We start from the raw sequence: 16,492 nt of genomic DNA, 5'->3' as shown, positions 1-16,492 counted from the left end.
AATGCCATTTGCAGCAAAATGGATAGACCGAGAAATTGTCATACTGAGTGAAGGAAGTCAGACAGAGAAAGATAAATATTGTATGATATCGCTTACATGTGAAATCTAAAAACAATGATACAAATGAACTTATTTACAAAACAGAAACAGACTCATAGACTTAGAGAATGAACTTATGGCTACCCGGGGGAAGTGTGGGGAGGGGAGGGATAGTTAGGGAGTTTGGGATTGACAGGTACACACTGCTATATTTAAAATGGATAACCAGGGACTTCCTCAGTGGTCCAGTGGTTAAGAGTTCACCTTCCAATACAGGGGGTGTGGGTTCGATCCCTGGTTGCGGAACTAAGATCCCACGTGCCGCACATGGTGTGGCCAAAAATTAAAAACATAAATAAATAAATTAAAATATAGTAAACGGCAGTAAAAATCTTTTTTTTTAAAATTAAAATGGATAACCAACAAGAACCTGCTATAGAGCACAGAGAATTCTGCTCAATATTCTGTAAGACCCTAAAAGAATTTGAAAAAGAATAGATACATGTATATATAAAAATAAATAAATAAATACAATTTTTAGAAAGTTCTCGCCCCCCCCCCCATACAGGTTAAAAAAAGAGAGAGAGAATGAGAGAAAAGAGAGAAATAACAATTATCCTTGATATCAAAATGTTTTGGTAATTTCTCCAAAACTTCTTTGAAAATGTAAAATAATAATAATAAATAAATAAAAATAATGGTTACTTCTTTGGGAAGGACTTTAAAATACAGTACTCCCGTGGACACCTAATATAATGACTAATGAGAGAAAATCAGTACTCCCCTTCTCTGCCATCCCCATGAAGGAAATGACAACTCAGATGTATAAATTACTAATTTCTTATTCTATCTCCTGGCTAGACTGGGGCGATTGTAATTGCACTGCTTCAGGCCAGGGTGTATCACACTTGCCTACATACATTTTAGCAGTGCAGAGACAGCCTAACACTGTTGTAGACCTTTAGCCTGCAGGTTTAGTGCTCTAGTCCCTGAACCAATGAGAACCAAAAGAACAAATGTCCTCCCAGCTAAGGCCAGATAAGCTTTCCTCTTTCTCTCAAACCCCATTATAAAGGCCTAGTTTGATCAATAAAGCTGTTCTGGCCTCTAGTGTGTATAGCATTTTCATGCTAATATTAATAATATGCTAGGGGCTTTACTGCCATGATTACCTCACTTAATCTTCATTTCATTCCTGTGAAGTAGGTGTAACCATCCATATTTAATGAAAAACTAAGCCACAAAGTAGTTAAATAATTTTCTTAAGAGCTTGGAGCCAAGAAGTGGGAGAATCAAGATTGGAACCCAGGTCTACCTGGATCCATACTTTGACTACTGTTGAAAGTTGACTCCCAGGTAAGGCTGGCATCCTGCTCTGTATCTGTTAAGCCTAGTTCCTGTTCTCTGGCTGGAAGTGGGAATGTAAACTGATACAACCTTTCTGGAAAATGAGTTGGCAGTAAGACTTAATAATTCCTTAAACATATTAATGCTCTTTGGTCCAGCAATTATACTTTGAAAACAGCCAGATAAAAAACTTATGCAAAAGAAGTAAAAGCTTTTTTCACAAATAATTTTACGGTAGAGTCATTTATAAGAGAAAAACATCTGGAAGTAACACAACTGCACAACAATAAGACGTGTATTTTTGTAAACCAGGTTACGTTTAAAAGATGGAAGAGAGTAGAGCTTTTAAGAATAAGTGTGCCTTTAAAATGCTCATGGATCTAGTAATTCCATCCCTACTAATTTATCTTAAGACAATAAGCTAAAATGTAGACACAGCTATATACACAAAGGTTGATAAATTATTCATAAGATGGAAAAACTAAAATAAAGTCAAATATCCAATATCATTGGCATGGGAAAATATTTCTGTTGTAATATTAAGTGAAAAATCAGGATAAAATTTTATATTCTATATGATCTCAACTATGTAAAACAAAATTATACATGCATAGAAAAAAAGGCAAAAAAGTAAATGTATTAAAATATTAAACAGTGATTGCCTCTGGGAGATAACTGATATTTCATCTTTTTAACTTATCTGTGTTTTTCAAAATTTGTACTATGGGCATGTGCAATTTTTTAATAGAGAAAGTTATTATAAAAAGATGGTAAATATGCAAACTACATCGCAACATGAAGATTGTTTATGAAATAATGTTAAGTGAAAAAAGATGTACATAAAAACTTACTGTGGTTGCAATTATGTAAATATGTTTCTGCATATAGACAAGAACTGAAAGGGAAAAATGTATAAATAGAATTAGGTTTTTTATTGTGCTAAGGCTGTGGGGCTAGGAGTAATTTGTTTATCTCCTTTAAAGATCTCTTTAAGGTTGTTTTAATGAAGTGCATGCATTTTTTGAACCATCCTCTCTGTGTGTATTCACTGTGCTGCTAACTTTCTGGCCGTGAGGTCGGGAGCACCCTGGCTTGGCTTCACATCTGGTCCTGGCCCCTCTGGACTGGCTCCATAGGCTTTGCTGGCTCTAAAAATGTCCATGAAGCAGGAATAATGGCTAGTTTGGCCTCTCTTGTTCCTTTAGTCTTCAGAGGGGCTACATGTACATCATGGGGGACTTTAACTGGAGACAAAGCCCAAAGTTGTCATGTAATGGTCAGCAGGTTCAGTCACCATTTAACATAGGTATTGTTTTAACAAGGTTAAGAGGGGATACATTTTTTTGTGTAGATATTTGCAATCACGAACAAATCTGTGATTTTTTTCTGGAAGTTTCTGTGATATTTTAAGGAAATCAATTGTCTCTTCAGGATGCAGCCTAGTTAGTGGAAAAGCCCCATGACTATGATGTCCCCAACATTTCAGACTTTCCTTATCACCAGCAAAGTAGGTCAGCTTTAATTCTGTCTGAGAAAGAAGACTCTGTGGGCCAATATCACACATGAAGTAATATTTATATGTAGCAGTAGAAAAGGTAAAGGATTTAGGATCAGACAGATCTGTATTTGAATCCTGACTCCATCACTCACTTATTAAATGTATTTATGTGGGCAATTCTAATGGAGCAGCACCTTCCTTTCTCATTTGCAATCAGGAAAGATGATGCCTGCCTATGGGACAGTGGGGAGAATTATATGAAAAATACATGTAGAGCGCCTAACACAGTTCTGGCACTGAGTGTTAACATTTAGATACTTCCTAAATGCTGTCCTTTTAGTCTATGTCATCAAAAAGTTAATGACCATTTGACAAGGGTGCCAAGATAAATCAACAGGGGAAAGAACAGGGTTTTTTTTTCAACAAATGGTGCTAGCAAAACTGGACAATCACATGCAAAAGAGACAAATTGGAGTCTTATATCATATAAAAATTAACTCATAGGAGTACATCTTTGTGACATTAGGCAATGTTTTCTTGGATATGATACCAGAAGTATAAGCAACAAAAGCAACAAAATAGATAAATTGAACTTTCATCAAAATAAAAAAAAAATTTGGCTTTAAAGAACATCAAGCAAGTGAAAAGACAACCCACAGAACAGGAAAACATATTTGCAAATCATGTATCTGTACTCAGAGTATACATTTAAAAACTCTTACAACTCAACAATAAAAAGACAAAATATAACCTAATTTAAATGAGTAAGGGAAAATAACTTGACTAAACATTTCTCCAAAGAAGATATACAAATGGCCAATAAGCACGTGAAAATATGTTCAACGTCATAAGTCTTTAGGAAAATGCAAACCAAAATTACTGTGAGATACCACTTTACACCCACTAGGATGACTATAATCAAAAGATAGATCACAAGAGAGGATGCAGAGAAATTAGGAACATCTTACATTGCTGATGAGAATGCAAAATGGCACAGCTACTTTAGAAAACAGGGGCAGTTTCTCAAAATGTTTACCTTAACATTTACCAAATGATCCAGCCATTCCATTCCTAGGTATATGTCCAAGAGAATGAAAAACATAGTTTTTACTTGCTCACAAATATCTATGGCAGCATTATTTACAGTAGCCAAAAATGTAAACAACTGAAATGTTCACCACTAGATGAATGGGTAAGCAAGTTGTGATATATCCATACAATGGAATATTATTTGGCAATAAAAAGGAATGAAGTACTGATACATGCTATAATATGGATGGACCTTGAAAACATTATGCTAAGTGAAAAAAATCCGGTCACAAAAGGCCACATACTGTACAATTCCATTTATATGAGATGTCTAGAATAAGCAAATCCCTAGAGATAGAAAGTAAATTAGTGGTTGCCAGGGCCTAGGGGAAGGCAAAAATGGGGGGTGGCTGCGAATGGGTACAGAGTTCCTTTTTGGAGTAATAATAATGTTCTGGAATTAGTGGTTATGATTGTACAATTCTGTGAATGTACTGAAAACCACTAAATGGTGTCCTTTAAAGGATGAATTTTATTGCATATGAATTATATCTCAATAAAGGTGTTATTTTTTTTAAAGCTATGACCAGCACTTTTAACTTGATGGTGGGAACACAAAATCTTTCTAGAAGTGTGAAAAGATATAATCATCATGGCCAAATATTCTAGCTCTTCTCAATGCAGTGCCCTTCCCTGTAGGAAGATTCTGCATCTCTACCTTGTTGAATTAGAAGTGGTCATATGACTGCTTTGATATAGGAAATCTGGGAAAAAGTGACCCCTTCTAAAAATTTTTAAGAGAAGGTACATGGCTCACCATCTCTCCCTTTTCCCTCTGCCATGACTACCCATATGGCAGGTGCTGTCAGCACTTTTCTGCAACCTCACATATTCTCCCGGCACTTATTATTTCTGCACATATTGAATACTTTCCAATTGCCGACATCTGCAAACCTCTCCTGAGGGCTTTCTTGGGCCACTGGAATCTGCTATGTCCATACATTGAGCAGATTGGAAGTGTCAGGGAATTAACACCCCCACCCTCTCTCCCACTCCTTTGCCCCTAAGGGATAACTCTGAGGTTTATTTTCCACACTGACTTCCAGGGTTTCCCTGTAGGATTAAATTCCACTTGCCGTCAGTGGTAGCTTGCTTGATAACGAACCTTTCTTAGCTTTCTTCATTTTCTTGTATCACTTCCCTACCTCCCGCCAAGGTCTCTGGGATCACCTCCCAAATAAACTACTTGCATTAAAATCTTTGTCTCAAGTTCTGCTTCTTAGGGAACCCAAACTAAGACATAGAGCAATGTTCCAAATAAAGGATGCTTGGTCAGCCTGGGTGCCAGAGTAAAGATGAAGTAGAGCAGAACCGACTCCAGTCCATGAGAGACATGTACCAAATGTAACAAATAAACCTTTATTTTTTAAGTCTCTCTAATTTTGATGTCATTATTACTTTGGTGTGACTTAGTCTGTCATGATTAGTGAACTATGTATAACTTTTCTTAGTAATTCTCATTCTAGGAATTTTTCCTAAAGAAATAATTAAAGATGCACACAAAAATCTTTATACAAGAATGTTCACTGTGGTATTATTTATAATTAAATCATCAGGGACAATTTAATATACAATAATAGATAAATTTAATATAGAATGCTTTTCAGCTATATAAAAGTCCCTCTGAGAATATTTAACAATATTTAAAAAAAAGTTCACATTATATTCCTATATATTTTATATAGGATCATTATAATTTTATTTTTTAAATTACATATATATTTGTATATACACATGCAAAAAGTAATTGTCTCTCTTTTTAAAAAATATTTATTTATTTATTATTTATTTTGGCTGTGCTGGGTCTTAGTCACAGCATGAGGGACCTTCATTGTGGTATGCGGGATCTTTAGTTGTGAAACGCAGACTTCTTAGTTGTGGCATGCGGATTCTTAGCCACGGCATGCAGACTCTTAGTTGAGGGATGCATGCGGGATCTAGTTCCCCAACCAGGGATCAAACCTGGGCCCCCTGCATTGTGAGCGCGGAGTCTTATCCACTGGACCACCAGGGAAGTCCCAAAAAATAACAGTCTCTTTCATCAATCTGGTGATAAAAGTCTCACTTGGATAGGAGAAAAATATTTCCTCATACTGCCTCCCTTCTGCTGAAGAGGTTATAGGAGAATAAACTTTCCAAAAAGTAAGAAAAAAACTGTAGTTGGACTTCTGGGCCACATGACTAAATAAGTTCATGCTTCAGTAAGCCCATTCATTCCCATCGAATAGTAATATTGAATAATATATGAAAAAAAGAAATGAAAATATGTAGTTGGGCTCCACTGCAAGAGACATATCTCCATGAAGCTGAAAAGTACAGAAATGCAAAAGGATACATGATCCTGAGGTTACTTGTTTGTTGAGATCTGGATATAGCAGCAGGCAGTAGCAGCTGAAAGTTGGACTCCTATGAGCCTCCTAAAATGCTCTATAGGAGATGAGGATCAGAGACAAGGTCTTCTGCTTAGAACAAGGATCTAGGGTGGGGCTCCCCTGTTATGAAAGAAGCCTAGGAAAAAAAAAGGCTGCTGCAGAAACTTTGCTTCTGTTTCCTTTGTCTATATTCCTTGCCTCTCTAGGCCTACAGCACACAGACAGCTCCTGTGTGCTGTAGGCCTAGAGAGGCAAGGAATATAGACAAAAGAAACAGAAGCAAAGTTATACTATCCTGCTGACTTTTTGTCACCAGTTCTCCATATCCCCAATATTTACCAGATCCTATACTGAAAATATGGGTAGAGTCAACTGCAAAATCCACCATATAGGGATATGTGAGCATAGTGGGAGTTTGCAGGGGTGGGGGGGAGGGGTGGTGGTGGTGGTCAGGGCTGGGGAGAGAGAGTAACAGAAAACTTCCTTCTCAAAGTGATATTACAAAGTAAAATTTCAAAACACATGAAGAAATTAAATGTTAAAAATGATACTAAATAAAATCAACAGTTATAACTTGAATTCACTCCAGATGAAACTTATTTTATAGAACAAAGATTTTAAAATAAGCATATTGAAGATGTTCGAAGAAACAAATGAAAATGTTAAAACAGAATAAGAAATTATGAAACAGAACAGGCAGAAATAAAACAAGAGCAGGTGGATATGCACAAAATTAGAAATCTTGGAAATTAAAAATAATCACTGAAATATTGAAAAAGACAGGAAAATAATCCAGACTAGATATGGTCAAAAAGTGAATTTATGAATTCAAGTTACTTGTGGGGAACTCAGAATCAGTGCAGTAAAATAAAATGCTAAAAATTATGAAAAATTAGTAAAAAATCATGGAGGGCCACTTGAGAGACTCCAACATTCATCTAATAGAAATTATTGAAGAAGAGAATCAAAGGAATGAAGAAAAGGCAATCTTTGAAGGGATAATTTGCCAATAATTTCTCAGAATTAAAGACATAGGGGCTTCCCTGGTGGCACAGTGGTTGAGAGTCCGCCTGCTGATACAGGGGACACGGGTTCGTGCCCCAGTCCGGGAAGATCCCACGTGCCGTGGAGCGGCTGGGCCCGTGAGCCATGGCCGCTGAGCCTGTGCGTCCGGAGCCTGTGTTCCGCAACGGGAGAGGCCACAACAGTGAGAGGCCCGTGTACCACACACACACAAAAAAAACAAAAAAACAAAAAAAAATAAAGACAGACATAGACTCTCAGGTAGAAAGACTACTCAGAGTACCAAGCAGGGTAAACAGAAATAAATTCACATCCAGACACATTAAAGTGCAAAAGCAGAGCATGAAGATCAAAAGGAAAGTCTTTAAACCTACCCAAGAAAAGATAAATTACCATAAACAAATAATGGCAGACTTCTTATTAGCAACTGTGGATGCCAGAAAAAAATGAAAAAAAAAAGTTCAAAGAATGAAGGGAAGTCCTCCTCAAGCTAGAATTTATACCTTGCCAAACTATCATCCCAAAGATAAGTCAAAATAAGAACATATATAGATTAAAATCGTTTCTCATGGACTCTCACTAAAACAGTTATTAAGGGGTCTACTTTAATAAGGTAACAGGAAAATCTTGAGATGCAATAAACAGGAGAACACAAAAATTTATAAGCTGTGTAGGAAAAGTCAATTGGCTCTTCATCATCATCATCATCATGTGTAGTTGCTAATAAGTGGAAGAAAGAATGAACTAGTTGTTGAATGACACTGAGATAATGGGTTATCCACATGTAAACAACAAATTAAATCCCCAGCTCATATCATACACAATGATCAGTCCTAAATGAGATAAATACCCAAGTGTGATGTAAAACTTGACAATTTTTAGAATACAGGAGAATATGATATTCAGGTAGGGAAGGATTTCTTAAATAAGTCATAAAAGCAAAGTTCATAAAGCAATATTCATACATTCAACTACATTAAAATAAAAAAAAACCTTCCATAAATCAAAATACATCATAAATCAAAAAACACAGGCCACCATCTGGGGTAAGATATTTGCAATGCACGTTAAGTGACAAAGTATCAACATGCAGAATAACAAAGAATTAGAAGTCAATAAAAAGAAACAACCCAAGAGAAAATTGAAAAATGATATGAAAAGTCAGTTCACAGAAGAAAGCAAAGTGGCCAATAAACATATGAAAAGATATTAAACCCCACCAGTAATCAGGGAAACACATATTATAAAAACAATGGGATAACATTTTACATTTATCATGATGACTGGTAAAGATTTATGTCTGATGATTCCAAGTGTGGAGGATTCAGAGAAATGGAAACTATTATACTTTGCTGTTCTTATACTTTGAAGTATCAATTTGTTCAACTACTTTAGAAAACAACTGGCCATTATACAGTAAATTTGAAGATGCATGCAATCAGGAATTCCTCTCCTAGTTATATGCTCTAGATAAATTCTCATACTTATGCACAAAGCTCCAAGTAGTATTATTTAAAATTGCAAAAAAACTGGAAATAACCTAAATTATGATCAATAAAATGGAAAAAGAAATTGTGATGTAATCATAATTGCTATGTAATCATAGCAGCTAAAATGATTGAACCAGAGCTACCTGTATTCACAGGAATTAATCTCTACAGTATAATAAGTAAGGGAAAAGTTCAGTATGACGTTTATAGTGTGACATCACTTATAGGAATTTGTAAAACAATACCACTTATACCAGTCCCATTTTTGGATATATAGATATAGAAAATCATTGAATTTATTACGGTGATTACCTATAGAGTGAAGGGAGAGAGATGCAATCAGCTAGGAGTACAGAAAAGTCTCAACTAGATCTATAATTTTTGTAATAGGGGCCTCTGTAGCATATATGGCACTATGTTGATATGATAAAGCCAAGCTGTTTGGTGGTGAGGGGGTCAATAAATGACTCCTCATTTTATCTCTACTCTTTTCTGTGAATTCAAAATTATTCACGATGAACAAAATAAGAGTTTAAAGAAGATAACACAGGTTTTTAAGGCTTCCAAATTCCCAGCCAGCATTTCTGAAGGCTCCTAGCTGATGAGGAGTGGCAGAATCAGACTGCAGTTCTGTGTTGAGGATGGTCTGGTGACGAGTGCAAACAAGCTGGTACCTCCCACTGGCATCCCCAGAGAGGTAGCATGCCCCTTGCTAGCTGTAGCAGCTTCTGGTGAGGTGGGGAATGGAGATGACTTTGAAAGTGAGAGACAGTTAGTGACAGTAGAGGGAAGTGGTTCTGACATGGACTAGAGTTGTCCAGGTAATACACAGCCTAATGGTCTTTCCTAACCTTTCCAAGTCATGACACACATGGATAACACTTGGTACACTGGAGTAGAGGCTACCACCTTGGCAGCTCAGTTATCCTGGGACCTACCTGTACCCCTGAGAGATGAGTGGATCAATATATCACGAGTGTATATCTTACAATATCACACAAATGTAGCCTACTTGCAGTACTGTATACTCGTGTGACGCAACATGACTTTTGAGAAGCTTTGACCCAGAAAATAGTCTTTTCTCATCTAAGAGTAGGGAAAATTATAAACCATTCCAAACTCTGGCAGTGCTTAACAGTTTGCCCAAAAAGAGTGCACTGAGAGTCACAACTATTCTGCTTGAATTTGTGCAGTAGCAATTAGGAACGGAAAGAGCTGGTGCAAAAGAAATGCAGTTAACAGAGTCTAAAAGTCTCCTTCTGAAGCAACTGAAGACGGATCAAGAAACCTCTCCAATTCACATGTCGGCATCATATCAGGGTGTGACCAGATGAGACTGGGATGTGAAAGCAGGCAATCTGGGTCAGCATTTGTGGAGCAGAACGGAAAACAATCATGAAGGAAAGCAACTAACCGGACGGACGGGCCAAAGATAATCACTTACCAACACCTTAGTGGGAAGGGATTGGTAGGTCACACAACTGAGCCATTCTAATATTATTAGCCCATGATTTGGAATTTCTATATATGTTAATTAGATACTTGTTAAACACAGTTCATTCTATGGGTTAGACTGAACGTTTTCAAACCAGTTCATCTTTGTTCTTCGGAAGTCCCAAGTTCAAAGAGATCTATCAGGTGGAAATGTAGTAAGGCCACCTGAACTGGGTGGATGCAAATTCCATTTGCAGTCATTGTCTTATATCCCAGTTACATAGACAGATAACCAGCCTTTGGGCTAAGATAGTGCCTGCAGAGGACAATTTCTCAATCTCCTTGTGAGCCAATTGGCCCTGGACACAGCAACAGGCTGGGTGGTAGGCAGGATGACGTGGTACAGCTATATTGGTTACTAAAATACTGAAATACCTCCATATTTATTGGTAATTAGCCACTCCTAGAGCTCCCCAACCCTGCCATGTGACCACCCCCCCACACCAGTCCCTCCCTCAGGATGCCATCTCCCCACAGTCCGGTAAACAAAGTGTCAATGCCCAGCACAGTAGAGGGCCACCGGGGCCATTAAATATTTAGAACATCACCAATGAATGAAGATGGACCACCACACCCACTCTTGAATGCTCACTGCTGGCACCATCATCTCCTTGGATTCCAAGAGAGAACAGCATCTCTTGTTGGCCAGTTTTGCCTCAAGTTCCCAAACTGAAATAAAATACCTTCTGGTAAAACTAAACTGCTCAACTTTTCTCTGGGCTATATGCCAGACCGAGGGGAAGGAAAGGAGCTTTAAATCCCAGGGCCATAGCTTTGTTGTGGGACTTGTCCTTCCTAAAGGTGAGTGACAAGAGTCACAGGAGACCAAACCTGGTCACTTCCCCAGACGGGCCTTTCCTCATTAACTGTCCTCCCTTCATTCCATGCCATCTACCAAGCAGTTTCCCCATTCCCCATGATCTTCAAGCTTATTTCTCAGGAGACCAGGGCACTTCCTTGACACCTGGACCCACTGAGTGATCTGGGGAGAACCTGGCCCTGGAATAGGCAGCAACATCATAGTACCAACCCTGCCATCTGCAGAGTCAAGACAAGGCGGCACAGAGCTGGGGAAGAGAAAAGAAACCGCCTGTGGGGTAGAGGATGGGGGAGAAGGATCATTCATGACACAAGAACTCTGCTGTTCATTCAGGAAGCCAAAGGAGGAGGGCAGGAATTGCATTTGGATAGACAACCAGGCATCACTCTGGGAAATAAGGGAAAAGCTCAAGCAGAATGGCCACACCTACTCACCAGGGCTGGTTATCGTCAGGAGGTCTAGGTGCCGCTGTTGCTGCAAAAGAAAACACATTGTGAGAGCGCTGATTCAAGCCAGAGCCAAACTCGTTGCTTAGCAGGTCAGGGTGAACGTGCAAAGGGGATGTTCAGACACGCACAGCAGGCTGTATTGCGGAGGACGTGGTCTCACAGTCCTGCAGGGAGGCCTTGCACCCTAGAGACAAGGGGGAATGCATAGCCTTTCTGGTCAGAGCCGAAAGGGCCTTAGAGACCTTCCAGTCAGACCTATCTTATACTTCGGGAAAATGAAGTCCTGAGAGGAATGTGGCTTACCTATAGCCACAAAGAAAGTCCCTTTCCAGACTCCCAGCCATGGCTCCTCCTCTGTACCAGGCAGCCTCAGATTTCTCTTTGGTCACACTGGCTGTCCTGGTTAAGTGTCTGATATCCTGGCAACCCTCTTTGCCTTGGGTCCTTAAGTCACTGTCACCCTCCTGATACTCCTTTCTAACCAAGATACTCCTGGGGGCTGGTTTATGTATTATATCTGCTCAACAATGCTATGACAGTTTCAATTACTGATGAACAAACCATTACTTTTCTAACTGAATCCTCATCTCTCTGTACCATACAACATTCAAAGAAAATAATATTTGTCAGGTACACTAGCCCACATAGATGAAGTTTGGAGGCAACTAGCCTTGGCCCCAAGGGCTGAGGTGATCAATATCTCAGTTGGCTCGCCCCCTGTCACACCATACTTATGGAGAAGCCTAGTCCTGAAATGGATGTCGTGAGAACCTGAAGGTGGAGAAGAGGGTATTGTAGGCTGAGGATGGGGCCGTGGTAAGCAACTCTCTTAAAGACAAGTCAGGATTCCTCAAACCTCAGTCAACCTCTGTCTCTTTCCTACACTTGATTTTCTATTAATAGCCATTTCCATTAATGTGTAGGTTTTTTTCCTTAAAAAGGGGTCCTACCAAACTTCACTCTTGGCAATCCTACAGGGTTGGTAATGTACAACAGAGGGACATGGGGTTCAGACAGGAGAAATTATCTGCCAAAGACCACATCTTCACTGAATGAGAGAGCCAGGATTAGAATTCAGTCAGTTCTAACCTTGGCTTGAGAGTCCAATATACGATCATGCACAATAAATCACTTAGCGTGATGCCTGGTACTTAATAGGTGCTTAATAAAAAGAGCTATTTTTGTATTGATGTTTTGTTATTATTATAGACCATGTGACCCTAGCTTTATAAAACCTGCCTTGCCCCTTTTCATAGAATTATTGGTACCAGAGCTCAAAGGTCATTGAGTCTGACCTGCCACCAGTATAGGAATCCCCTCAGCAATGTCCCCACCAGTTGTATGAACTGATTCTGTTTTATCCTTTTGCCTGACAGGGAACTCACGTTTTGTCAGTTAAAAATTTTTTTTCTGTTTTTTTTGGCCATGCCACACGGCATGTGGGATTTTAGTTCCCCGACAAGCCATCGAACCCGTGTCCCTAAATAGCTCTACTTTGAGCAGGGTTAAAAGCTGCTTCCTTATGAAATCATCCCTGTTTCTAGCTGCTTCAGCCCATGACAGGCTTGGAGGTCTGAAGAAGATCTGTGTCATCTTCCCTCCTGGTTAAATATTCCCAGTTCCTTCACCTTTTCCTTATAAGACCTGGTCTCAAATCTCCTGGCCCTTGTGGTCCCCTCCTCTTCCATTTAAATTTGATCTGTCCCAGTCAAAACCTCTTTAAGATCTCTCTATCTCTATCTATCTCTCTCTCTCTATCTCTCTATCTCTCTCTCTAATGATTTTTCAGGGTCCTAAAAGCAGGTCTGTAGCCTTTCATAGCCGTCTTAATCACGCATCCCTGTTTTACTGCCAGCTCATAATTCATTCCAGTTGACATTTTCAAGCAACAGTGCAACTCCAAGATGTCACTGACCTCCACTGTGAGCACACATCCTCGTGCTGAAATGAAACACACACCCACATATGCAAGCTAGAAGGACTGCTGGAGCCAGACTGCCTGCTCTCCCAATCACAGAACCAGGCTAGTGGGACAACTGGCTCACGCTGCCTTTGCCAAGGCCAGCCTGTGAGGCTAGGCCCTTCCCTCATACATGAGGAAGGAAGACAATCTGTCCTATTTTTCCATAAGCTTGGTTTTGTGGCAATCGCCGTCGGTGAAGCAGGTCCATTTATCTGAAAAGTGTCTATTTCCTCATTAAGATCTATCTCTAAATGGTGATTCTGTGTCCGGGGTCCAGTAGAGAAAAAAGGGAAGAAAACCTGACAGGAACACGGACAGACCTGGCCTTGTGTCCTAGCTCCTCTCTGTGGTTTTGGATAACTTACTGTTATGTCTCCGGCCTTGAACTTCATACCTCTAAAATGAGTGAGTGAGACCGAAATACTGTCAGTGACTCTGAGTCAAATACAGCCAGACACTGTGCTTGTGGGCTCCCCTTCCGGTGTAGAGTTCTCTGAGCACGCCTGTAGCCAGGACCCTGGGGGCTAAATGACAGAGCTGAGAATTTAAAAGAGAACAAATTTTAAGCTAACCTCTCACACAGCATTTTCAGTGCTTGTGTGTCTTCCTCACTAGCTGAGGGGCATCTTCAGGGCCTGGAACATCTATTATTCAGTCCATGGCACACAATAGCCCTCAGTAAACATCGCTAAACTCAGCTGAACCATTCCTGGAATGCACATTATCCTTTCAAATCCCCATGCCTTTGCTCACGCTGTTCTCTCTAACTAATCTCCTGAGATCTTCATGGAGCTCCCTCCTCACATCTCAAGACGTCCATGAGGTCTGCTCTGCACCTCAGCTCCCAGACCTAACCCCCTTCTCTCCTTTCCTCAGAACAGAATATTTCACACTTTGTTCTTACAATGCATCTTGTAAAACCTAACTTTTGTATCATGCTCTGTCTTAATTATCTGTTTCCTTCTCTGTTTCTCTCATGTGATCTTTACTTGAGGATAAGACTATGCCATTTCCTCTCTATATTGCCATTGCCCAGCACAAAGGCTGAAAGGAATGCTTGATGCCATCTAGCTCAAATGATTCAACTATTCCATTATTCCCTCTGCAACAACCCTGTTAGGTAGGAATTCATCAGCATGGAGAGTAAGCATGCCCCTTCCTCTACAGGACTTCCCCCCTGCCACGGCTTTGGGGATTCCTGCCTTTATGATTTTGCTCCTGCCATCTCAGCAGCAATATTATCTATCCACCTCCTCTGGAGACCTTCCTTCCTTTACTCCCACCCATAGGATCACCAGACACTTTGTATTGATGTTTTGTTATTATTATAGACCATGTGACCCTTGGTTTATAAAACCTGCCTTGCCCCTTTTCATAGAATTATTGGTACCAGAGCTCTCTCCTGGACTCCTACAGCTCCTACTGTCTGTACCACTCCTGTGGTGATGAATTAAATCTAACTTGGTGACAAATCCCTTCAACCTACAGTTCACAGACATATGTGTACACCACCTAGTGGCCCAAGCAGATAAGTGTAGACTAGTGTTTTAACCTGTAGCTCTTAAGATAGGATTACAAAATCTGCATGTTCTATATGCAAATAAAAACAAAAGTGGACATTCAAGAATCACTGTGCAGTAGTGAGGGTGGGAGGGAGATGCAAGAGGGAGGGGATATGGGACTATATGTATACGTATAGTTGATGCACTTTATTATACAGCAGAAACTAACACACCATTGTAAAGCAATTATACTCCAATAAAGATGTTAAAAAAAAAAGAATCACAACAGTTTGAACCTAAGATACTAAAATATCCAAATAATTCACTCAAAGTCCTTAAGAAATAAAAGGAATAAACGAAAGAGAAAATTTTCATTCCTAAACGGTGTGCCTGGTATAATCATTTAGGATCACCAGCGGAAACTGTTTGGCATTTATTACAATACGGCACATGATTTGTGGAATTTGACCAATAATAGAAAACTAGTTATATAAGAAGGGAGCATGGTGGACATAAAGAATTACCAGATTATTTAAATTAGTTACCAACTGAGAGACATAAGGGCCTTTTACATGGAGATGATATATTACCTAACTGCCTGGATGGTAGACTATGCAATGTTAGTTGGAGGAAATGAAGGTAGCTAGCTAGGCAGCAGGTTTGGTAGGCTGACAGGGCCTGCTGGCTGAGGGCTGAGCAGCTGAACCATTAGTTAACCATAAGCTACAGTCTCAGGAAGGCAGGCCCTTCACACGTGTGGTAGTGGTACCGTGTGTGTGTGTGTGTGTGTGTGCGTGTGTGTGTGTGTTGAGGAGTGGGGGAACATTTCTCCTCAGATAAAGGAATTCTAAACCTACACAGAGGGCAATGTGTCCAAGAGTGCCTGTATGGCATTCCATGGATTCCTGGCGGAGTGTGGGTATGCCAGGGTTGGGTCAGTTAGGAGGTAATGTGTGGACTCCTGGCTGTGTGTGACTCTGCATCCAGCTTTCCCTGGTAAGAGTGGGGCCTCATAAACACTCAGAGGAAACCCATTTCTGTGTTTAACCAATGTGTGGTTGATGCAGAGTCATGACTCCATAAAGATCATGGGGGCTGGAGGTTCCAAGGTCAATAGGAGTAATCTCTGAATTTGATGCCAACCAAGGATGGCAGGAGCATCTGTAGTGGATGCTTAAGGAACTGTCTATCAGCATCCTTGTTCCAAGAGTCATCCATATTCCTCTGTTCATCAGTGGAAGCTATTTTGTTAATACAATGCCACTTCACCTCTGGTCACAGTTGACAGCTCCAAGGGTAAAAGTACTGAAAGGTGGGTCGGTTAGAAACCTCATCTAGGAATTTTGGATCTTTTGTGATTTCAATTATTCTCAATGAAAACTATTGTTGTCCAACATTAAAGAATC

The 16,492-nt window shown here is 39.7% G+C and overlaps 1 protein-coding gene across 2 annotated transcripts in view; it reads right to left on the bottom strand.

Moving 5' to 3' along the window:
- AGBL4 (AGBL carboxypeptidase 4) overlaps window positions 1-16,492 on the bottom strand; it is a gene marked incomplete at both ends in the record, with an annotated part of 1,409,253 nt that overhangs the window by 342,050 nt on the left and 1,050,711 nt on the right. For both annotated transcript variants that reach the window (XM_082661428.1, XM_082661429.1), the window contains one exon: window positions 11,607-11,646. In XM_082661428.1, the coding sequence (XP_082517554.1) occupies window positions 11,607-11,646 (40 nt within the window). The remainder of the gene's footprint in view (window positions 1-11,606; window positions 11,647-16,492) is intronic.

Source organism: Grampus griseus (genome assembly GCF_964374135.1).
Source record: "Grampus griseus genome assembly, chromosome: 1".
In the NCBI taxonomy this organism is placed as follows: Eukaryota; Metazoa; Chordata; class Mammalia; order Artiodactyla; family Delphinidae; genus Grampus; species Grampus griseus.
Note: the sequence above shows the minus strand (reverse complement) of the source record. Positions and strands in the feature narration are given on the sequence as shown.